The sequence below is a fragment of the Heterocephalus glaber genome, unplaced genomic scaffold (genome assembly GCF_053883595.1).
Source record: "Heterocephalus glaber isolate CG9 unplaced genomic scaffold, H.glaber_assembly_v1.0 deba00000122, whole genome shotgun sequence".
In the NCBI taxonomy this organism is placed as follows: Eukaryota; Metazoa; Chordata; class Mammalia; order Rodentia; family Bathyergidae; genus Heterocephalus; species Heterocephalus glaber.
Window position 1 is genome coordinate 12,781,033 of NW_028258138.1, and position 24,578 is coordinate 12,805,610.

Here is a 24,578-nt window from a genome sequence, read left to right on the forward strand (position 1 = left end):
TCATCAAGAGAGGCTAAGGATGGATGGAGAGATTTGGATGGGGAAGAGTAAAGGATTAAAAAAGGATCAAGTTGTTATGTACATGCAAATATCCTCTAAGATAAATGCAACTTTATGTACTACAAACATGGATTAACAAAATAAAAATTTAAAAAGGAAATAGAAATAAAAATTAAAAGACAATCACATGTAGGTATATACCTCAGTAGCTAAAATTTAAGTGTAAAAGAAAAATCATAATTTTGATAAAGTAAATATGTTACCTAAAAGAGATAGAATAAGGCTGACAGCAATACTCCTCTGTTGGAAGAAGATCTGGAAGACTAATAATACCTCAAGGGCAATTTATGAAGAGCCAGCAGTCTAGGATTCTCAGTCAACAATGTTCATATAACAAAATAAAGTAAAAAAAATAGGTAAAATGTCAAATATGTTCATAACTATAAAGAAAATGAAAATATAAGTTACAAGACAAATAGAAAATTTATAGTTTCAATTTTTTTTGGTTTACTTTTTGCTTAATTTTAAAATTTTTATTAGTAAGTGTTTGCAGTAGATAATGATTACATCACTGTGAGGCTTACTGGTGTTTATTGTCAGTTCTACTTCCTGTTGGGAGAAGCAGGCCCCTGATGTGCGGGTCTGGTAACGCAGAATACAGTGAACTGAGCCCCTCAGTCTACCTGCGGTCAGCTCTCACTCTTCGCGGTCTTAGGGAGAAGACAGAAGAGATTCTGACTACCAGAGAAAACAGCAGCTGATGCCAATGGTTTCCATCTCCATGTTATTGTTAGCGACACCTAGCAGAATCTCGACTTGCCAAAGCTACGGCTGATAGAAGTCAGAACGTTCAACTGTGAATTATCTAAAAGTTTCATCATTTCTTTCTCTTTTCTTAAACTCAGTTTCAACTTATGTTTCTCATTGTCCTCTTCATCCTCTTCTTTGGCTTTCAAACTTTTAAAACTTTTATTGATTGATTGATTCACTGAATTGCAATACTAGGGACTGAACCCAGGCTTCCCTGGCTTTTTAAAAGACAGGGAGGGCTCGCTGAATATTAACTGGGCACTTAATCCTCACAAGACACTTGCAGAAGGCATTTTTATTTCCTTAATGGTGTCTGATGCCAAACATGTTTTAGGCTACGTCCCTTTGCCAACTTTGTTTCTTCTGTTTTTATGTGTTTTATTTTATTTTATTTATTTTTTATTTTGGGGGGGGGAGCAAGGTCTTGGTGTATAGTTCAGGCTGTCCTTGAACTCACTGTGTAGCCCAGGCTGGCCTCGATCTCGCAGCGATCCTCCTGCCTCAGCCTCCTGAGTGCTGGGACTACAAGCGTGCGCGACCATGCCCGGCCCCTTTACCATTTTTGGATCAAAGAATGGAAAATAATTTAAATGTCAAATGTAAATCTTTCGGGAGCAGAAGAACACATTTCAGAATAAAAGCTGTCTTCTGCAGTGACATCCAGTATTTCCTCGGTTCTCCTTGATGCCCTGAGCCAGCTTGAGCTATGGTCCCAGACCCGCAGGGGCCGGAGTGTCAGCCCGGCGGGGGACGGGCGGTGACGGTGTGGATGCCGCAAACAGCGGCGGGGTCCCTGGTCTTACCTCCTCGCATACCGTGGCAAAGCGGTTGAGGAACTGCATGGTGTGCACCACGAACTGGTTTAGAAACGCCACCGTCCTCTCCTGCTGGATTGACCTTGGTCAGGTCTATGCCCGACCCCATGAGGGGGAGCCCATCCCTGTCCACGTCCTCCGCGGGTGGGCTATAGTTTCAATTTTTCAAAATCAAAAATTATTTGTTAGGAAGAAGAGAAGTGATTGAGACAAAAATGTACATTAAAAAGTAAAGAAATTAAAATAAAAATGAATATTAATCATGTGCTTATAATAATTATAATTCCATTTGAATTTTTCATATGCAGAATGTGAGATACATGAAAAGATTATATAATAAAATATGCACAAAATACATAGTTCTAGGGTACTAACCTCATTAGGAAAGAAAAAATATATTGCAACAGACTGTGAAAGTCAAAAAATACGAAAGTTGAGTGGGTAGTGGAACAACTGGAGGCAAAAAGTTAACTTTTGGAAAAGTGGCGTACATATACAAGTTATCTTACATATAAGCTGAGGGAATAGATACACTATTTTCCAAGAATAAAAAAGGCAATATTTTGGAATTTGGAGGCTTTATTGTCTGTATCTCAACACTCTGTTCTGCACCGTGGTATCAAAGTAGCCATAGAAATGAATGGATGTGAATGTTTTTTCTACAGAATATTATGCTCTGAAGCAAATAATGTATATGAGTTTGTGTAACTTTGAGTTGGGATATTCAACAGCAGGAATTATTATTTTCTTACTCACCGTTTGTGCAGGACCATGTTCCTGCCTCTTTGAGTATGGTTACTAATGTCACTTGCTCTCAGGTCACTGTGAACAGAGTGGGTTTCTGTCTCTGGAGCCCTTGCCTACTCAAAGGTAAGCACTAATTTAAAAAAAAATGAGCAAGGGTTGTTGATGGAACATCCAATTAAACCATGAAATTTCACAATTATATCTACAGTGCATTTATATGGAGTGACAAAGACAAGTACATAACATATAGAGTTATCATCCATAAAATGTTTACTTATTTTTTGGAAAGTTTGAAATCATTTACTCAAGGAGTAAGTTCAGATTAAACTTCCTCTGGGCACACATTTAATAGTGACTAGCCCAAAATTAGCAATAATAGTCCATATCTAGCTCATTTGTTGTAGATAAGACTCAAGAAGAAACTTGCTAGAGATAAAGAGTTTTAGAAAGTGCAGGACATAAAGAAGAGAACGAAAAGAATGGAAGGGTTAGAGGGAGGAAGAAAGGGAGGGAGAGAGAGAGCAAAAAAAGAGCGAGTAAGCTAGTACTTGAGTAATGGAAACAAAACAAAAATGAAAATGGAATACCTGTTTTCATGATTTGTACCATAACTTGTAATCATGTCATATGTGCACAACTAATCAAATATAGAATGGACCAGGACCTTGTAAATAGAACATGATTTTCTTTTTTAAAGAACATAATTGGATGGTGGATTTCTGGCAGGAATTTTTTCAGGTATGAGGGCCTTGTTTTAGTAAAGATCATGATGACATTGTCTGAAGCTCATTGGTGAGATTATGATGCTGCACTTCCTGTGGTTTTCCCGCCCACCACCAAGGAGGTATAAAAGGCCCCTGCAGATGGTGACATCCAGAACAAGATACCTGTTTTCCTGATCCTCAACTGAACAGTCCACTCCTGACACCATGAGCTACTACAGCAACTACTATGGTGGCCTGGGCTATGGCTATGGTGGCCTAGGCTGTGGCTGTGGCCTCTGGCTATGGTGGCTGTGGTGGCTGTGGTTGGTTGTTGCTACCCTCTGTGCTGTAGAAGATACTGGTCCTATGGCTGCTACTGAGGAATTTCCATAGCTTCTTAGCCTATTGTTCTAACCTGCTAATTTACTGGAATTGTCTCCAATTTTCTCCACATGATAAATTTTTAATATCTTCAAAACACCAATGATATACTAAAATATGTGAAAAAACACTGCAACATGACTTTTTTGATTCACCAGTAACTGTGGAATAATGGGATAGGTTGTAGAAAAGTTTTAATATTATTTCTATTATGCTATGTAAAATGTAATTAGACTTTCAAGTTTTGTATAAACAGATTATTAAATAAACTACATTTTGTCAGGTAAAAGGGCTAAAAACCAAGACCAGACCAGGCCACAACAAGCCTTTATTAGGGGAATAGATCTGCCAGGCTGTCTCTGAACAAAAGAGAGACAAAAGCAATATGGCCACAGCAGGGAGATTCTTTTATAGAGACTGGGGTGGGGTTTGTAGGGACTGAGGTGGGGTTGAGTGAGGTAGTGACTAGGAAATGGAGGAGCCAGTGATGTCACTAGGTGGTAGGAGGTGAGCGAGTATTAGGTTATTTTCTAGGTGGGAACACGGGCATGCTGGGAAGAAGGGTTTATTCTTTGGTGGGAGCAACCATCTTGGCATGATGTCACACAGGGGAGGGGGCAAGGCATGATAGGAAGAGGGCAGCTACTATACATAATAGCTGCTGAGGTAGTGGGGGACCTATCAAATTTCATCATAATTATTGTTCTTACTGCCTATTAATTGATAAGTTTTACTTATATGTTCAGGTGTTTGTGTGTGATTAGTCACTTGTGTGTATTTGTTTTTGTGATTGGGGAGAGAAACATATTAAAACAGAGAAAGGAAGGTAGGAGTGAGTGGGGGATTGAAGTGAGAGAGGAACCTCTTGTGAAAAGTAGAGGTGTAATCAGAATGAGTAAAAGTATCAATTATTTCCCATCAATCATACAAATTTGGTTTATATATCTTTTATATCAAGTATGATTTTCATTTGCTTATTCGTCTACACTTCAAAATTGGCTATTTCTAAAATAACATCAGTGTTCACCTCAGTTCATTCATAATTTTTGTGTATCTGTATGCTTTATGGCATACTGGTATTTGCAATACCAGTGGTTGGATTATATCAGTTAGAGCTCTATATCTGAAAAATCTTCCTCATATAAAAAAGTATTCTGCCTATAGAATGATTATTGGTTATGTCTAAACAATTCTCTGTTAGCTTTGACAAAATACCTGTTACCAACACAATAATGGAGGAGAGGTTTATGTTGCACCTTTGGCTGGGTCCCAGGCTGAAATGGCATGGTGGAAATCTTGGGTAGAGTGTAACCTGTTCATGTCATGCAGCCATAAAGCAGGGAGGGAAAGGAGGAACCTGGAAAGGAGATGTAACATCCCATGCAACACCCAAAAGTGACCAGCCCTTCACAGCCCCCAGCTCATAACACACTCAGCCACTCAGACACTAGTGGATGAATACACTGATGAGGACAACACATTAATGATATGGTCACATTTCAAGATCCCTGGCCATTCTACCACTCCCAGCCCAGAGGAAAGGGCTTTCGGGCTACCATTCCACTGCTCCCAGTCCAGAGGAAAGGGCTTCTGGGCTGACATTCCACTGCTCCCAGCTCAGAAGTAGAGGATTCCTGGCTGCCATTCCACCACTCCCAGCCCAGAGGAGGTGAGCCACGTGGGTGCCAAGAGCAAACTTCCAACTGAAATGAGAAGACATGTAAATAAGTCTCAAAATCAAACTTCCAGATCACCTACAGCAACCACAAAGGGAAATGATTTGGAACACTCTGATACTTAATCACCTGGACTCCCGGAACTGGCTAAAAAAAAAGGATATGGAAAAAAAGAAATCAGAAATAATTTCTCAGATAACAGCAGAGACTGTACCCACAGTGCAAGACATGATTAATAAATCTACAGAGGAGCTGAGGAACATGATGGAATCCCAACATTGGAAACAAATGGAATCCATAAAACAGATGCAAACAGATTTCCAGGAGATTAAAAACTCCATTGAAAGTCTACACAGCAGAATGAGCGAATTTTGCTATTCTGGCTCTCTTCTTGTTCCAAATGAATTTTTGGATTGTTTTCTCAAGGTTCATGAAGTATGCTGCTGGAATCTCAATTGGGTTTGCATTGAATCTATATTGAAGTTTTGGAAGTATGGCCATTTTCACTGTATTGATCCTTCCCACCCAGGAGCAGGGGATGTCTTTCCATTTTCTGATATCATCTTCAATCTCTCTTTTCAGAGTGCCATAGATTTCAGAGAAGAGGTCTTTGATTTCTTTCCTTAGGTTGATTCCTAGGTATTTCAGTTTTTTGGATGCTATTGTGAAAGGAATTATTTGCCCTATTTCTCTCTCAGTGAGTCTGTCATTGGTGTAGAGGAAAGCTATTGATTTTTGTGTGTTGACCTTGTAACCAGCTACTTGACTGAATTTGGTTATTAAGTCTAGAAGACTTTTGGTGGAGTTCTTGGGGTCTTCTATATAGAGTATCATGCCATCTGCAAATAATGACAAGTTGACTTCTTCATTTCCTATCTTTATTCCTTTAATTTCTTTCTCTTGTCTAATTGCTGTGGCTAATGTTTCCAAAACTATATTAAACCAGAGTTGTGATCATGGACATCCTTGTCTTGTTCCTGATTTTAGTGTGAAGGATTTCAGTTTTTGACCATTTAGTATGATACTGGCTATTGGTTTTTCATAGATGGCTTCTATCAGTTTGAGGTAGAGATCATCAATTCCAATTTTTTGTAGGGTTTTTATCATAAAGGCATGTTGGATTTTGTCAAATGCTTTTTCTGCATCTATGGAGATAATCATATGGTTTCTGTCCCTGGCTTTATTGATATAGTGTATTACATTTCTTGATTTGTGTATGTTGAACCATGCCTGCATCCCTGGGATGAATCCCACCTGATCAGTGTGCATGAACTTCTTGATGATCTTCTTGATGATCTTCTGCATTCTATTTGCCAGTATCTTATTAAGGATGTTTGCATCTATGTTCATTAGTGAGATTGGCCTATAGTTCCCTTTTTCAGTTGGGTCTTTCTCTGCTTTGGGGATCAAGGTGATGCTTGCTTCCAGGAATGAATTTGGGAGTATTGCTTCCCATTCAATTTCACTGAAGAGTTTCAACAGTAGTGGCAGCAGTTCCTCTCTAAATGTCTTGTAGAATTCAGCAGTGAAGCCATCAGGGCCTGGGCTTTTCTTTGTTGATAAGTTTTTAATTACATTTTCAATTTCATTGGTTGTTATTTGGTTGTTTAGAATTTTTAGATCTTCTTCATTCAACTTTGTAATTCATATGTATCTAGGAATCTATCCATTTCTTCTGTGTTTTCCATCTTATTGGCATATAGGTTCTGGAAATGGGTATTGATGATCCTCTGGATTTCTGCTGAGTCTGTTGTAATTTCACCCTTTTCATTCCTAATTGCATGGATTTGGGCCTTTTCTTTCCTTTTTCTGACAAGGTTGGCTAAGGGTTTGTCAATTTTGTTGACTCTTTCGAAGAACCAACTCTTGGCTTCATTGAGTTTTTGTATTGTTCTCTTAGTCTCCACTGCATTGATTTCTCCTCTGATCTTTATAATTTCCTCCCTTGTATGAGCTTTGGGGTTGTCCTGCTCTTCTTTTTCTAGAAGCTTGAGGTTCAGCATCAGGTTGTTTAATTGGGCTCATTCTGCTTTCCTAATATGCATATTCACTGCTATGAATTTCCCTCATAAGACTGCTTTCATTGTGTCCCATAGATTCTGATATGTTGTATTGTCATTGTCATTTAATTGAGGGAACTGTCTGATTTCTTCTTTAACTTCCTCTGTGACCCATTGGTTATTTAGAAGTGTGTTGTTCAATTTCCACATGTTTATGAAATTTTTCGAGTTTCTTTTGCTATGGATTTCCAATTTCATTGCACTATGGTCTGATAATATATAGGGCATAACTTCCATTCCTTTGCACTTACTTAAACATGTTTTATGTGTGAGTATGTGGTCTATTTTTGAGAATGACCCATGTGCAGCTGAGAAGAATGTGTATTCTGATTTTGTGGGGTGGAAGACTCTGTAAACATCTGTTAAATTCATTTGTTCAAGAGTTCAATTGAGTTCTAGTATTTCATTACTTATTTTTTGTCTGATTGATCTATCTATTTGTGACAGTGGGGTATTGAGGTCCCCCACTATAATTGTATTAGTGCATATATGACTTTTCTTGTTCATTAGTATTTGTTTTATATAGTTGGGCACACTAGTGTATGGTGCATAGATATTTATGATTGTCATCTCTTCCTGTTGGATTGTTCCCTTTCCAAGGATGTAGTGTCCATCTTTGACTCTCTTAATCAGTGTTGGTTTGAAATCTACTTGGTCTGCAAAGAGGATAGCTACTCCTGCTTTTTTTCAAGTTCCTGTCACATGGAGTATCATTTGCTACCCTTTAATTTTCAGTCTATGAGTTTCCTTTTGAATTAAGTGTGCTTATCCTTTTTTTGTTTTGTTTTTGTACTGAGGATTGAACTCAGGTCCTTGTCTCTTGCAGGGTAGAAGGCAGAACCACTGAGCTAAATCCCTGGCCCCTAAGTGTGTTTCTTATATGTAGCATATTGTTGGATTTTGCTTCTTGACGATTCTGCCAGTCTATTTCTTTTGATTGGTGAATTGAGACCATTAATGTTGATGGTTATAACTGAAATGTATTGACTTGTCATTGCCATGACTTTTTCTTTTTGTTGGGTTCTACCCCTTTACATTTAATTTCTTGTCGAGCCAGATGGGTTCCTTCTGCTTTGCTTCCTGGGGTTGTGATCCTCAATGTCTGTTCCTAGGTTATTGTGTAAAATTTTTTGGACTGCTGGTTTGCTATTCACGAAGTTCCTAAGGTGCTCTTTGTCATGAAAGTATCTTATTTTTACATCAATTTTGAAAGATAGTTTTGCAGGGTATGTCAATCTGGGTTGCAGGCTGTTTTCTTTCAGGGCTTGGAATATGTCATTCCAAGCTCTTCTTGCCTTGATGTTTTGTGTTGAGAAGTCTGCTGTGATTCTGATGGGCTTTCCTTTGTATGTGATTTGTTTCTTTTCTCTGACTGCTTTTAGAACTTTGTTCTTCTGTTGGGTTTCTGGAATCCTAACAATTATATGCCTACGTGTAGATTTTTGTTGATCAAGGCTATTTGGAGTCCTATATGCCTCACTTATCTGTATGTCAAGTTTTTTTCCCCTGCTTTGGAAGGTTTCTGCCATTACTTCTGTGAGGAGTATTTTTATGTCATCTGCACTCTCTCCTGCTTCTTCTTTGATTCCAATCATTCTTATGTTATTCTTCTTTGCATCGTCTAGCAGCTGCTGAATTGATTTCTCATGTTCCCTTACAATTTTGAAGCAATTTTTCATTTCCTGGCCACTAATTGCAATCTTATCTTCTATATTTGAAATTCTGTCCTCACATTGGCTCATTCTGCTGTGTAGACCTTCAGTGGAGTTTTTCATCTCCTCGAAATCTATTTGCATCTGTTTTATGTATTCCATTTGTTTCCTATTTTGGGATTCCATCATGTTCCTCAGCTCCTCTCTGGATTTATTAATCGTGTCTTGCACTAGGAGCACAGTCTCTGTTGTTATCTGAGAAATTATTTCTGATTTCATTTTTTCCAGATCCCTTTTTGTTGCCAGTTGAGTGGGTCCAGGTGGTTGAGTACCAGAGTGTTCCATTTAATTTCCCTTTTGGGTTGCTGTAGGTGATCTGGAAGTCTGGTTTTGAGACTTATTTACGTGTCTTCTCATTTTGCCTAGGAGTGGGGGGCACTGCTGTTGGCACCCACGTGGCTCACCTCTTCTGAGCTGGGAGAGGTGGGACAGTGGCTGGGAGCACTGGGAGGGATGGTTGCCTGGAAACCCCTTCCTCTGTGCCAGGAGTTGAGGGACTGGTTATGTTTATTTCTTATTATTTTATCCTTTTGTTATTATAAATTGAATTGTTTACTTCCTCCTTTTCATTAGTTTTCTGTTTATGCACAGACATACTTCTGATTTCTGTATTTTTGTAAGGCAACATTTTACTTTACTATGCTTATCAGTTTCAACAGCATTTTCTTTTTACTCTATTTCTACATGTATTATTGTATGTCATCTGCAGAAAAGATAATTTTTCTTCTTTTCTACTTTTTTTCTTTTCAAGTTGCATTGACCATGATTTAAAATATGTTTAATAGAAATAGCAGAAATTGGCATGCTTTGCTTATATCCTGTGTTACAGGAAAAGATTTCAGGTTTCCTTCTATGATTCTGATGTTATCAGTTACATCTTGTTATGTTGCCTTTATTGTGTTATAGTAAGTTCCTTTCATTCCTAATTTGTTAGGGTTTTATCGTAAATGTTTTTCTAATTTTGTCAAAGGATTTTTTTAGCATCTATTGAGATGATCATATTTTTGTTTCATTCTCTTAATCATGATATATACAAAATTTCTTGCTGTGCTGCAATGGGGACTGTTGTGGTTTGGATCTAGATGTCCCCCCAAAGCCTCATGTGGTCACAGGTGGCTTTTTCAGAGGTAGTTGAATGTAGAGTCTGTGGTGCTGGGATTAAGGGCCTGTGATTACTAAATCAGTACACTGATTAGTTTGGCACTGCCCTAAACTTGGGGGTCTGGATAAGATAAAAGAGGCAGAAAGACACTGACAATGTTCCCTTGTTACTTTTGCTACCATGTGAGCACCATGATCTGTTTCTCCTCTGTGATGACCCTCTGACATGCGCCACTACCCTGGAGCCAGCTATGAACTGAAACCTCTACACAGTGTGAACTAATGAAACCCTTTCTCCTTTAAATTTGGGTGTCAGGTATTTTTCTCAGCAATGAGTTGAAAGAAACTAAGTCAGGGGCTCTTCATGCTAGTTGGCCTGGAAAGGTTCACCTGTCACTGTCTGAGGTGATCTTGAGTGACTTTGGAGAGCCACCACAGCTCAGAGGCAGAGGACAGGTGGTTTTGGCCACCCAAGCTACTCAAGTTTACAGGACTGGGTTAACTCAGCAGTTGAGCGCAGTCATTGTCTGCTTTATAGGACCCCAGGTGGGCAACATTCAAGACAGCACTGTGTGCTAGTAGCTTCATAGGGTCAGATCACAATATAATCTGGGCTTTTTCTCTGGGCCAATGCACTGATATGGATTCCTGCTTGGCAAGTCCAGTGAGCATTGGAGACTTGTTTTCATGCTGCAGTTTAGGTTTTTTTTTTTTTTCTCACTAATTTAAGTGGCTCTCCTAAATATTTCATGTAAGACAGATCTAGTGATAAATTTCAAATTTCTTCAATTTTTCTTTGCTTTGGAACAGATATTAATTTCCCTTACTTTTCAAAAATAGTTTTGGTGAATATTATATTCTTGGTTGATAGCTTTTTTTTTTTTTTAGTATTTTAGTATCTCAATTCACGTTCTCCTGATTTGCAAGATGTCTGCTGAGAAATCCATTTAAGGTCTTACAGAGCTTCTACAATAAGCAATGAGTCACTTTTCTTCTGGAGTTTTCAAAAACCACCTTTGTCTTTGACTTTGGACAATAATTATAATGTATCTTAGTGTAGAGACCCTTTATGTTTAACCACTTTGAATTTTTTTTGTGTTTCTTGAATTTAGAAGTTTAAATTTTTTCCTTAGGCTTTGGAAATTTTTAATCATTATATATTTCAGTGAGATTTCCTTTTTCTTGTTTTTCAAGTTGTTTCCTTTTAAGATTGCCAGAGTAAACATATTATTTCACTTTATTTTATCTCATAAATCTCATGGCTTTTTATACTCTGTTTCTTTCCATTTTTCTTCTCTTCTCAATAATATTAATACCTTTATTTGAATATTTTTATACTTTTTTCCACTTGATTACCTGGTCTTTTATGTTTCTTCAATTTTTTCATTCTATTCATCATATTCTTAATTTTCAGAAATTCTATATATTTCTTTTTTATGATTTCTATCATTGAACATTTTTGGGCATGTATTTTTTTCCTGAATTCATTGTGTAATCTTTCTGTTCTCTTGTATAGGTAACTGAGATTCTTTGAAATAATTATTTTGAATTTTTGTCAGAAAATCCATAGATCTCAACATCTTTGGGATCGGTTATTGATATTTTTGTACTCCCTTGATGGCATCATATTTCCTAGATTTATCAGTTTCTTGAAGCAGTGGAGCAATGTTTACAAATTTGAAGAAGCAGTTAGTACTTCCAGACTTTAGAAACTGGCTTCTGTTAATGAGTCTGTAGATGCTTACCAGATGGGTGTAGGTTTGGCCTAAGAGAATGTGGGGAATTTATTCTAAATGTGTTCCAGGAAGCAGGACTGTTTGACAGCATAGTGATGCCAGATCTCTGACATAGACACATAATTTAATGTCAATACATAGATAGCCAGTTATGGAATAAAAAAGTTAGAAATATGTCTTTATATGAAACTAATATATGTACATATATTCTATACATTGGCTACTGAGAACACCTAGGTATAGAAACCTTCCAAAACCAGTAAGTACATATATTAACCTGTCCTTTATTTTAAAATACTTTTCCTAGTTAAAAAAAGGGGAACCAAACTCTTTGGGAAAATTTATTAATATGAATTTTGGAGAGAAAAACTAAAAAATGACGTCCAAGTATCTTTTGTGTCCAAAGAACGTCTCAAAAAATGATGAGAACATAAGGTACACATGAAAAAGGACAAGAAAGTAGCATTTAAGTTTCATATTGGTCAATCTACCTACATTTGATCATTAAATATTAATAATATTATATCATAGTCCATTTATGAAATTTAAATCTATTAATATATATTAATATTATATATTAATTGAAGTAGATAATTGAATGGAGAAGTGAAAGTGTTTTTGTACAATAAAATACCAACTAATGAATATAGAAAGGACAATATACTGATAAAATCAACATTTCAACATTTGACAATCATTGTGCTATTAATCAGTTCAGTTAAGAAACTTCACTAGAAGCTAAAACTCCTGGCTGAATACTTGATGGGAAAAGGAATATTTACATAGGCTCAAAATAATACAGTGCTAAATGCTTATTAATCATAGAGCAGTCAAGTAAATCTTTGCAGTAGACAAGAAAATGGAAGCCAACACCATAATCAATCACAGTGATTATTTTTAGTATTAGAATAAATCACAATTATGTACAACCTGGCAAAATATAATGAGAAGAACACCATTTCATTGCTTTAATATTTCTACAACAAATGCAAAACCTACATGTAGCCATGAGTAAAAAATAGAAAAATCCAAATCAAGGGACAATTTTCTATGTACCTAGTCCATCATTCTCAAAAATGAGAAGGTTAAGAAAATGAAAGAAAGATTCCAGAACTATTCAAGATTATAGAAGATTAATGGGACACAAGAACTAAATCCAATGTACAGTCCTATGTTGAAACTTTTTACTATAAAGCATAATATTAGGAGATTGAATGTCCCCAGAAGATTAGGTGTGGTAATCTACCACAGACCCTTTCTTGATTTTGATGGTTGTTTCATGACTGTGGAGGAAAATGGTCTCCATCAAACATAAGAAATGATATACCTTTAAAGTGTTCCAGAGGTATGAGCCCTCATGTATCAAACTTACTCTCAAATGGTGTGGTGAATAAAATAGTATTTTGTAATGTTTCTCCAAGTTTTCTTTTAAGCAGGAATTTTTTTAAAAAATAAAAGAAAAATTTCAAAGTTAGTATAATCAAAACAACAGACAAAGCAAAAATTTAATTTCAAGAGAGCAGAAAGTCATTTAATAAAACTGAAAACCAGTTTAAAGTAATGATTGATATCAAAATTAAATAAATCAAATTCTTATTCTGATAGTGTATGAGGTATCAGAGATACCAGAGATATTTTGTTGAATTTTTATATTTTGGTAAAAAATGACCAAGTGATTCTGCATGTTTTATAGAAAAGTCAAAGAAAAGAATGTATTGAGATAATACTGAAGAAGGCAAAGTTAGAATATTACATTATCTGATAACAAGACACAGGATGGAGAAAGAGATCAAAGAGGAAAATGAAGAGTCCAGACATAAGTTTAGATAGAAGCTGAAAGTATGCTTTAGAGCAGTGAGGGAAAAGCTTAACTTGTGAATAATTATTGTTGAGAAACACTTTTATAAATTTGATGTGTATTTTGCACTGTATGAAAAAATCAATTTCAGATTATTTTTATATCTAAAGATAAAACTTTAAAAATTATATATAGAAGTAACAAGTTTCATGTTTTTGATTTGTTATAAAAGCATAAATAGTAGAGAAAATGTGATAACACTTGCAATATACTGAATCCAGAACTTATATTTATTGCATTATAACATTAATAGGATGAGGAAAGCCACAGAAATAAAATTATTCATGGTATGTGGATGTGTATTGAGTGTTTATACAAAGCTACCTAACAGACAATTGGGAAAAGATTGAAAAAATAGCCTTGTTAACATGTTTAAAGATTTGTACACAATCAATTATGGAAAGGATGAGGAGGAATTAGAAAAGTCAGGGCAGGCAGTATATTATTTGAATATTCAAATTGGAAATTTATTGTATATATTGAATAGATCTTTACACACGCCCTACATCTAGCAAATACATTTTGCAATAATTAGTTGTGGTGTCAATTTGAATAAGAAATGCCAGTTTAGCCTAGTTCTGGGTATGATTTGGTGATTGACTTACTGAAGAGCGAAGATCCATGCTGGTTGTGGGGGGGACCAACCACTAGGCTTGTAGCCTGGATGGAATAAAAAGGAAAAGAAGAAGGAAGCCTCACTTCTGTACCTTAAGGGAAGCTCTAGTCTTCACCATTGCCTTTGGATGTCCAACTCCAGGTTTCCAGTGCAGACTTTCAGCCTTCCACATCAGACCCTCTGTGTTCCTTCTATGGACTCACATGGGACTCTGCAATGAACTCCAGGTACTGTCTTTTGAATGGATCCTTGGGATCTCCAGCACACAGATATGCCTTTTGTATTCTTCCACACATGACTCTGCAGGCAGCCCTTATAACCCTGCCTTGTAAATAAATAAATACATATTCAAATCATCTTACACACACACACATGCATGCACACACACATATATATGTATAGATAAAATTTGTTCCTCTAGTGAACCCTGATACACACTTGAGTTGGAATGACACGGAAAGGACACATGAGGTGTTCTATTTTCTCATCTTGATATAAATTGCTTTTTCTAAAAAATTACCTGTAAATATTTCTGCTTAGTTTTCATACCTAAATTATATAAAATAACATAAAATAATACAGGTGTTTTGTATTTGCACAAGATGCTGAAAAAGAGAGAATTCAATTTAAGTGTTTAGTATTCTGGTCATTTGCTCTATCAAGTCTGAAAAATGGCAGAAATGAGTGACACTGATTATCCTGCATCCTGCTCCCTCTACAGAGGGACTCAGATTCCTATAAGAAATCTTTTACCTCCATTTTTATATAGAAAAACAAATAGTACCATTGTGTCCCAAAAAGTTTAAATTTGAAATCAATATAGTGGAGATTGCTAAATACAAATGTTTGAATAGTATTAATTTGGTACATGCCACTTAATGAAGCAACATGGAAATGGGATTTTTGCCCACCTTACTAAGTCATTCTCTTAATATTTGCCTGGTGTTGAATGTATGTTGGACACTTTGCTAAGGATTGGATCTTGTAACTTACTGTACATTTTCGAGTAACTTCTATTTCCAATCTTACTTTATGAGAAGATTGCAATTTTCCAAAATCAGTAAGGCAACAAAAACCATCATTAGAAAAGTGTGGAAGAGAATACTTTCCGAACAACGCTGTAACTGTGGTGCATGATTTATCATAATTTTGAATAAGTCATTTTCTCATATTTTCATATTTCTATCTTAGATGTTTTCAAATCATTAAAATACACTTTGAATTTCAATTTAGTGGCCGGAACATATCTTGTGAGAAGAAGTTAATCACTATTTTTTAGAAATATTTTGGGCTTTCTTAATTAATAAGATGCAAGAAAGTCTTTATAACTAAGATTACTTTGTTACAAAATCAGGATCCCTGCAGACAAATCGTGTGACTGTAAGATGAAACATTTTCTCCAAAACAGTGAAACAAATAACTCAGGTAAAATGGGCAATAATCTTAATAGACAACTAAACATTATAGATAATAAATGAGAAGATGAAAAGTTGCTAAGCATCATATTCTATTAAGAAGCTGTAAGTTAAAACGAGATACTACTAGACATCTAGTGTCTTGGCCAAAATATAAAACACTGAAAACTCTAAATATTGACAAAGATATGGAGCAATAGGAATATTTTCTTTTCCCAGGTAGTAATGCAAAATGGTACAACTTCTTTGGAAGATATTATGGCAGTTTCATGCCGAGCTAAACATGCTTTGCTTTGCAAACTAACAAATGAGCTGTTTGCAAAAAGCTTTGAAAATGTACATCCATATGAATACCTGTTCATAGATGTTTATACAAGCTATTTCAAATTGGCTACAATTGGAACCAATCACAATATACTACATTAGTGGATAAAATGCAATATATCTTGCAAATTGAATATTGTTTGGCAGTAAAAAGGAATTAACTATCAAGGTAAGAAGATATGGAAGATATCTAAATGCATATTACTACACTGAAGAAGCCAATCTGAAATGATTATATAGCATATGATGCTGGTTATGTAACATTTGAAAATGATACAACTATTTAGCCAATAATGTTGTTGAAGGTTAATCGTGGGTTTGGGGACAGTAGGGAACAATAAATGCTAAAGCAAGGGATGATTTTAGGATAATAAAAATATTCTTTATGATACTGTTTTTATGTGGCTATGGAACTAATCAATTTCACTACCATAGAATGTGCAACACAATGTAAACTATAGACTTCAGTTAATCGTAATACATCAATATGGGAATTTTCTTTACTTTTTGCTACTTGTCTGGATATCTGAAACAAATACTGTACATTGTAAAAAAGCAATTTGCTATCAGAATTCTGCCAAGTTGTTCCACTGTTTTTAGGTGAAAGCATGCCTTACCTACCAGGGTTAACTTCCCATATTTTATGGACCTTAAAACAAACCTCATTCACATATACTGTATAACATAAATGTGCCCAAAATGTTAGTAGTGGAATGTGACAAATTTTCACAGAGAAAATATTTCCTGAATCAGAATTTAATTGAAAAATTACATAACATTCATACTCAGGTTACTACTCTTATGGTTTAAATAATAAGAGTCCCTCAACACTCATGTATTAAGAGATTGATCCCCAATGTAACAATGGTCAGAGATAGAGGCTAGATAAATACTTGGATCAATGGACTGAAACTGTGAGACAAAATAAATCTTTCCTCTTTACAGATGTGTATGTCAATATTTTGTCCCCATGACGTAAAATGAATATACCTAGCATTAGACCTGTTTCCACTTAATGGTAGCCCTTAAGTGAAACCTTTTCTGATTACTAAGATCATGAATTTTATTTTTGTGTCTAACACAAATGGATTCACGCAAATAGTTTTCCTTTGGTCTCTGGTATTTTTTAAGATTCATAAATTTTACTTTTTGTTTTTATTCTATGGAAATAATACCAGAATTTTTCTATTTTATTCTTGCAGAACATTTGTATTTTTGGTTTTTTAAGAATTCTGTATACTGTGGTTATCTTTTACATATTTCTTGGCATTCTAATGTAGGTGTTCAAGACAGTCACTACTGTAATCATGTTGCATTTAAATTTTAATGTCAGAAGTTGAGAGTGAGAGGGTGGTTTGCAGAGGCTATGGAGAGTAGATAAAAGCAATAATTTCTAGTTTACTATTTTATAGAGCTGGGTATTTAGCTCAGTGGCAGCATGCCAGCCTCTTAAGCACAAGGTCCTGAGTTCTATCCCTGGTATTGAAAAACAAAAAAAGATACTATTTTATATTAGGATGAAAATAGATAATGATAATGTGCTAATTTCCAAAAAAACTAGGAAAATGATTTTGAAAATTTTTTCCATAACAAAACGTATTTTGTAAGTTGGATATAATTAATCTAATGCAAACATCACTCAATGTATACATAATCAAAATGTCACATTACCCATTAATATGTACAACTTTTATGTTTCTAATTTCAGGTAAAGATAGACTTAATTTTTAAATTACTCCCCAAATCTCAGTGACAGAAATAACATTTAGTTTTGTTCAAGTGCTTTGGGATTGATTGAGATTTAGCCGAAATAGTCTGGATTTCACTCAAGTTGAAGTGGGATTTCAAGTCTTCTAGAAGCCATGCTTATTCACACCAGGTGCTCGATGGGGCAACTTCTCCATGTAGAAAGTGAAAAAACGTTGTAGAGACCACAGAGATGCAGGCTAAAATCTCCATCCAAAGTATGTGCCATCACTTGTGTTCATGGGTTGAATCTAGAATGTCCCACAAGTCTCAGTGATTCAGAGGTGGAGCTTTTGGAAGATGCTTGGGTCACGAGGGCCCTATGCTCATCAGTGAATTAATCTATTGATGGGTTCCTGCCTCAGTGTGCTGTTGAGCAGTGGGACCTGGCCAGAAGAACTGTGACTCTTGCAGCATGCCTTTGAAGGGTGTGTGCCCTTCTGTGGCTCCTCCTTTCCCTCACTGTTTCCTGGTTGTCACTAGGGAAGCAGCCTTATTGCTTTCCTCAGCCATGCCTTTCCACCATGCTATGTCTGATTTATGGTCAGCTGACCACAGACTGAGTCCCTTGAACTGTGAGGAAACCGAAACCTCTAGTCCATTAAGTTATGTGTGTTGAATATTGTGTCCAGCAATGAGAAAGCTGACAATGAAAATCCCAGGCCAATATAGCTAACTTGGCTGATACCAAAGGCCTGAGGCACTACTGTACACACTGACCTTAGTAAACTGAGAAAGACTGAAATTGGTAACTATACTCAAAAGGGGAGCAAAAAGAATAATTTCTGTTGAATAATACCAAACCTAGAACAAAGACTATCATCCACTATTTGTTTTGGTAAATAAAATTATATCAGAAAACATTGAGCCTCATTCATTTACACATGTTCTGTGGGTGATTTGACACTACAACAGCACAACTGAGTGTTGAGACATTCCAAAAAACCTGAAAAATCCAAAATATTGACCATATATCCCTGCACAGAAAAAATTTGCCTTCCCCAGACTGATCTATAAGAACAAGCGTATTGACTGGTATTGGCCTAGAACCAGTAATGCTGGGTGAGTGAAGAGAATATCTGCTTTCCACATTCAAATTTTTAACCTCTCCTTGCTCTACTACTCACAAAACTTCTGTTTTTTATAGCTTTTTCAGCTTCACTGATTTAATACTATTTGTTGCAACATATGTGTTATGTTTTTTGTCTAGATGACCACCAAAGCCACATATGGGTGGCCAGATCTAAGATATGTGATGCTGGGGTTAAAGGTAGGTGATTACTAAATTAAGCCATGGACTAGTTTGGCATAATTCTGGGTGTGGATAATGGTGGCACTACCCAAAGGGCCAGGAGCCTGGAAAGGATTAAATGGAGATGCAGGCTGTTGCTGCTGCTACTGCTTCCCTAATTTGCTGCTTTGCTACCTACTGCCTGCCCTGCCATGCCATGGGTTACATCTCCTCTATGGTGCTCCTCTGCCAAGGTACCCTGCCTTGGACCCAGCTAACTATGGACTGAAACCTCTACAAACAGTGAGCAAACAAGCCTTCCCTCCTTTAACTTTAGGTGTTGGTCATTTTGCCACAGCAATGAGAAAAGTAGGGCCTTAGATCTAGATATTTTTACTAAATTTATTTATGATACTCCTACTATATATTTCATTTTCTATATATTAAAAGTAAATATCATTATATGTGTACAGTTAAAATTCATTTCTATATTTACATAATTTTATTAATTTTTGAATGTTCATGTTTTGGTCTCAGTCACTTTTTTTCTCCCTAAATAAATATATCATATCTTATCATGCATAATTAAGAAATAAATTTTATTTTTTGTTCATCTATAAAGATTTATTCTTTATTAGTATGATTATTTTATTTATTACTTTATGTGGACAATTGTCATTTCCATAAAATTCTAGATCGATGATTATTCATAATCCATATTTAATATAGCATTACATATTCTCCTAGCCCCATTTCTTTCTATACAGAAGTTTTAGTGTCAGATCTGTTCAATTTGCAGATAACATATTTGCTAACATGTATGAAAACAGAGTTGTAAGAATTCTCAGAGAGAATTGATATTTTAATCCATTCAATCTAAATCCTTAATTATGGTGAAAGAGCTTCCTCTCACCTCCCCTGCCATCCTATTTCCCTTTTTCTCTTTTCAACCACAACACCACAAGCAAACACTTGTGACTAATCACACACCAATACACAAATATGTTAGTGAAACTCATAATTTAGTAGAACAACAACAAAGCGAACTTCATGATGAAATATAGTTTATTAAATGATACATCTTATTGTACAAAAAGTGACTGTGGAATTTGATCACATAGAATTCTGAAAATGATACAAAAAGTTTTCTAAAAATTATCACATAATCCAGTTTATACTGATGAATCAAAATGATATCCTGAATTTTGCTTCTTAAATAGTTTAGTATTTGGTTGATATTTTGAAGACATTTGAAAATTTATCATGATATAAAATGGAGATAATTAAGTAAAACAGGAGGTTATAGCCAACAGGCTAAGAAGCTGTGGAAATTCCTCAGTAGAAGTCATAAGACCAGTATCTTCTACAGCACAGGGAGTGGCAACAGCCATAACCATAGTCACCATAGACACCATAGCCACCATAGCCATAGCTACCGTAGCCACAGCCAAGGCCACCGTAGTACCTGCCATAGTAGCTCACGGTGTCAGGAGTGGACAGGAGTTCTCTGGAGAACTGGAAGTAAGTGTCTTGAGTCTGGGTGTCTCTGTCGGCCAAGGGCCTTCTATACCTCCTTGGTGGTAGGTGAGGGAAACCACAGGAAGTGCAGCATGACATTCCCTCACTAATGTGGTCAAAGTCATGAATATCTCTATTTATGGAGAAAATAAAACTTTCAAAACTGAGGTAATTTTTTTCCTATGTCAGGCATCTATCATCCAATTATAGGCCTCCAAAATGAAACTATCATTCTCTTTATGTGGCTCTGTTCATTCTATATCTAATAGATTGTGTACATATGGGTTGACCAATTACATGTTATGGTGCAAATTGTGAAACCATGTACCACATTTTTATTTTTGTTTTGTGTTGTTTGCATTCCTCCACAGAAACATATTCATTACTCCCTCTCTGTCTCCTTTCTTCCTTCACTTCTTCCTTGCTTCCTTTTTTTAGTATCTTCCTCTTTTGTCTTCTTTAGTCTTGTCTTCCCTTTTCTTCAAAAATCTTACCAGTAACAACTAATTTCTTTACCCTTGCTTATGACAAATGAGCAAGATATTGGTTATTATTAGTAACTTTTTTGCTAGTTGCTATTAAGTGTATACAGAGTGCACATTATTCTGACTTTATTCTGTGATAAATGACTTTAAACTTTGCAGAAAATAAGTGGTCATTTTATAGACAGAAGCTCTACATTTTGTGACTCTCTTTGCAACAATATAAACATATTATAGATGTAATTGTGAAGCATACCATCATTAAGTTTGATGTTCCAACCCTAGCATACTTTAGTTTTTAAATTAGGGTTTTCCTCTGAAAACCCTGTTTAAAGCCCAAAAGCAAGTGGTATGCAAATACACCCTGTCCACAGTGAGATCAGTACAGCTGATATTGCATAATCAAGGAGTAAGCAACATATAATCCTGCATTAATGGTGAAAGAAGAAGGAATACTTTGTGCTGTACTATATCCTAACAGGGTTATAGGTACTCTTTTACATTACTTTTTTTGGTAAATAATATTTTATAGGAGAAGATTCACCTCCATTTGTATACACAGAGTATGGGACTCCTTCATACAAAGCAGAGAGATACACACAATTTTAAATGATCTAACGTGAATACAGATATTATTGGACAAAGAACCATTTATAAATATAGATGAAGACCATATGTACAAAAAAAAAATACTTGAGATTATGACACATATGAAAAAAACCTGTATGATTTGTGAGAAAGAACTGAAATTTTTACCCATTCAGTTTATAACTAGTTATCAGAGAAGAGATTCCTACCTCACTTCCTCCCACCCTCATCACTCTTACATTTTTCTCTTTTCACCTTATCTTTTTATCTACTTCAAACCAACAAAAACAAATGTGATTAATGACACACAAATACAGAAAAATATAAGCAACACTCCTAATGTAGAAGAGTAACAAAGCAATATTTATGATAAATTGTAGTTTATTTAATGATGCATCTGTTTATACAAGTTGAGAATAAATTTGATTATAAATTACAAAGAATTATAAAAATAATACAGAAAGTATTCTATAAACTATCCCATTATCCAATTAGCAGCAGTGAATCAAATGGTGTGTTGTATTTTTTGTGTTTTTGTATGATTTGCCACATAGTTGGTATTTGAAGACATTTAAATTTTTTTTCATTTGAGAAAATTAGAGATAATTCCAGTAAATCAGGTGTTTATAGCCAGTAGGCTAAGAAGCTATAGAAATTCCTCAGTAGAAGCCATAGGACCATAGGACTTCTACAGAACAGGGGATGGCAACAACCATAACCATAGCCACCAGAGCCAGAGCCACCATAGCCACCAGAGCCATAACCCAGGCCACCATAGTAGTTTCTGTAGTAGCTCATGTTGTCAGGAGTGGACTGTTCAGTTGAGGATCAGACAGTGGGTGTCTTGTGTTTGGATGCCACTGTTTTCCAAGAGCCTTTTATAACTTCTTGGTGGTATGAGGGGGAAAACTACAGGAAATACAATGTCACATTATCTCACTAATGTGGTTCAAATATCATCCATGCCCTTTATTGAGAAAACAAGGCTGTCATAACTGACATACTTTTGGTCCATGTTAGGAATTCATGATCCAATTTTGAGTCTAAAATTAGTCTCTTGTTTTGTGTTGATGACTCTAGTTCATTCTATATAATAGTTAGTTGTGTACATGTGACCTGATTATATGTTATGGTGCAGAGGATGAAAATAGGTGCCACATTTTTCTTTCCTTTGTTTGAAACCCATTCTTCCAAAGGAACTACTTTTTGCCTCCCCTCTCCCTCTCATTTTCCTTTTCTTTCTTTCTTTCCTTTCTTTCTTTCTTTCTTTTTCTTTCTTTCTTTCTTTCTTTCTTTCTTCTTCCTTCTTTCCCTCCTTCCTTCCTTTCTTTTTCTTGTTTTCCTTATTTTCCTCTTTCCTTCATTCTTTCTCTCTTTCTTCTTATTCAGTCCTTTCTTGTTATATGATATCAGTAGCAACTTAATGCTTGATTCTTTTTCATGACAAGTGAGTTAGTTACCAGCTGCTATTGCTAACTTCATGAATAGTTAATCATGTATGATAATAGTGGATATGTAATCTGAAATTATTCCCTGGGTAAATGATTTAAAGCATTCCAGAAACTAAGTGACTATTTCATGGAGAGTAACTCTATATGCTCTATGCTTGTCTTTGTCATTCCCTGCAAAAATATTGTAGATATAATTGTGAGACACATCATAGTGAAGTTTAATGGTCTATCTGCAATCCTTGATTATTTTGATTAAATCACTGTTTACCTTTGATCATGGCCAATCCCAAATGCAAGGGCACAGAAAAATACTCTTTCTATAGTTATCTCAGAATAAGTGATCTTCATAACCACACTCAAAGGGAAAGGATTATAATCCTGCACTAATAGTGAGTAAAGAAAGAATAATCCTGGGGTTTCTCTCAATAAAGTTTTCCTACTCTTAACCTTCGTTGTTCCTAGAATTCATTCTTTCATTTTAGAGAGCATGAATTCGCATTTTGGATACCTAGCAAGTTTAAAAGTTACATCTCTTCCCCCTATATCATTTTGGAGGTCTTCCACCGAGGTTACTGGTTGGAGACATGTTTTGCTAAGGATTGCAGATCCACTCTGGAAAAGCTCCTGATCTTAACTGTCCTTCTACACCTGAGATGGTTAAGATTTACTTCCTGTGCCATATTTAAGGCATCCTTCTGTCCCTTCTCCACTGCCCTGCCCATGAGAAATAACACAGTTCTCAACAAAGTTTGGTTCAAGCCAGTTCCTTCTCCTCCATGGCTACTGGATTTCAAGACAAAGCTTGCAGAATGGTAAAACTAGAGATACTTATGACCAAATATAAGACTTAAGAGCTAATAGAGCCTGCCAAACTCCAAGCAGTTATGCAAATGGAACCAAGGACAAATGTGCTAGACTTCTTTTACCAGCATCCACCAGATTGACCTTGTAAACAGATCATAACTGCTAAACTTCTATGTTGGATTCTGAAGTCCCCTGGATCTTCTCCTTCTCCTTTTTGTGGGAGGCTATTACTAGTTACTCCTGGTGGAAATGCTTGTTGGCTATATTCCTAGCAATCCTGCAGACCTTATTATTTGGCCCATATGTTCTTAACTGCTTCTTTGGCTTTATGTCCTCCAGACTCAAAGTTATTATATGCCTGCCCAAGATGACAATGCCTGATGCCTATCCAGGGCCTTTAGATAGATCCTCTGTAGAATAACTCTGACTGTTGATCAGAACTATGACCCTCTTCAGCTGGAAGTAGCCAGAACAGTCTTCACCCTTTGCCCCTCACAACAGTTAGGGGTGCTTCTTGAGAGGGGGGAATATTAAAGATAGGCAAGTTAATTAGATGTTGTGTAGGCAGTTAGACAGGGCTAGCCCATGAGGAGCCAACATGGAGGACAGTCAAGGAGCCAACATGGAAGACAATCAAGACACATTCACTGAACTCTAGCAAGGTAAAAGGAGAGAAACTACCAAACCCATGTAGGATAAATAGCAGTGACTGACATTCTGAATAGGTATCAGTCACCTGGGTTGGGGACCAAGATCTTCCAAGAAAGATCCCTGACCCATTCCTTATCACTGAAAATCCTTGC

General features: G+C 36.0%; 1 protein-coding gene across 3 annotated transcripts; it reads right to left on the bottom strand.

Moving 5' to 3' along the window:
• Positions 1–20,267: 20,267 nt before the first annotated feature.
• On the bottom strand, positions 20,268–22,318 carry LOC147830345 (keratin-associated protein 19-7-like). 3 transcript variants are annotated; one of them, XM_087209976.1, is made up of 2 exons: positions 22,278–22,318; positions 20,268–20,394 (listed from the first exon to the last, which is right to left on the bottom strand). In XM_087209976.1, exons 1-2 carry the CDS (start codon positions 22,316–22,318, stop codon positions 20,268–20,270), a joined length of 168 nt encoding a protein of 55 aa, XP_087066102.1. The 3 variants fall into 3 exon arrangements, with proteins under 3 accessions (XP_087066102.1, XP_087066094.1, XP_087066089.1); XM_087209968.1 differs by having other exon boundaries at positions 20,268–20,391; positions 22,263–22,318; XM_087209963.1 differs by having other exon boundaries at positions 20,268–20,389; positions 22,252–22,318.
• Between the last annotated feature and the right edge of the window lie 2,260 nt (positions 22,319–24,578).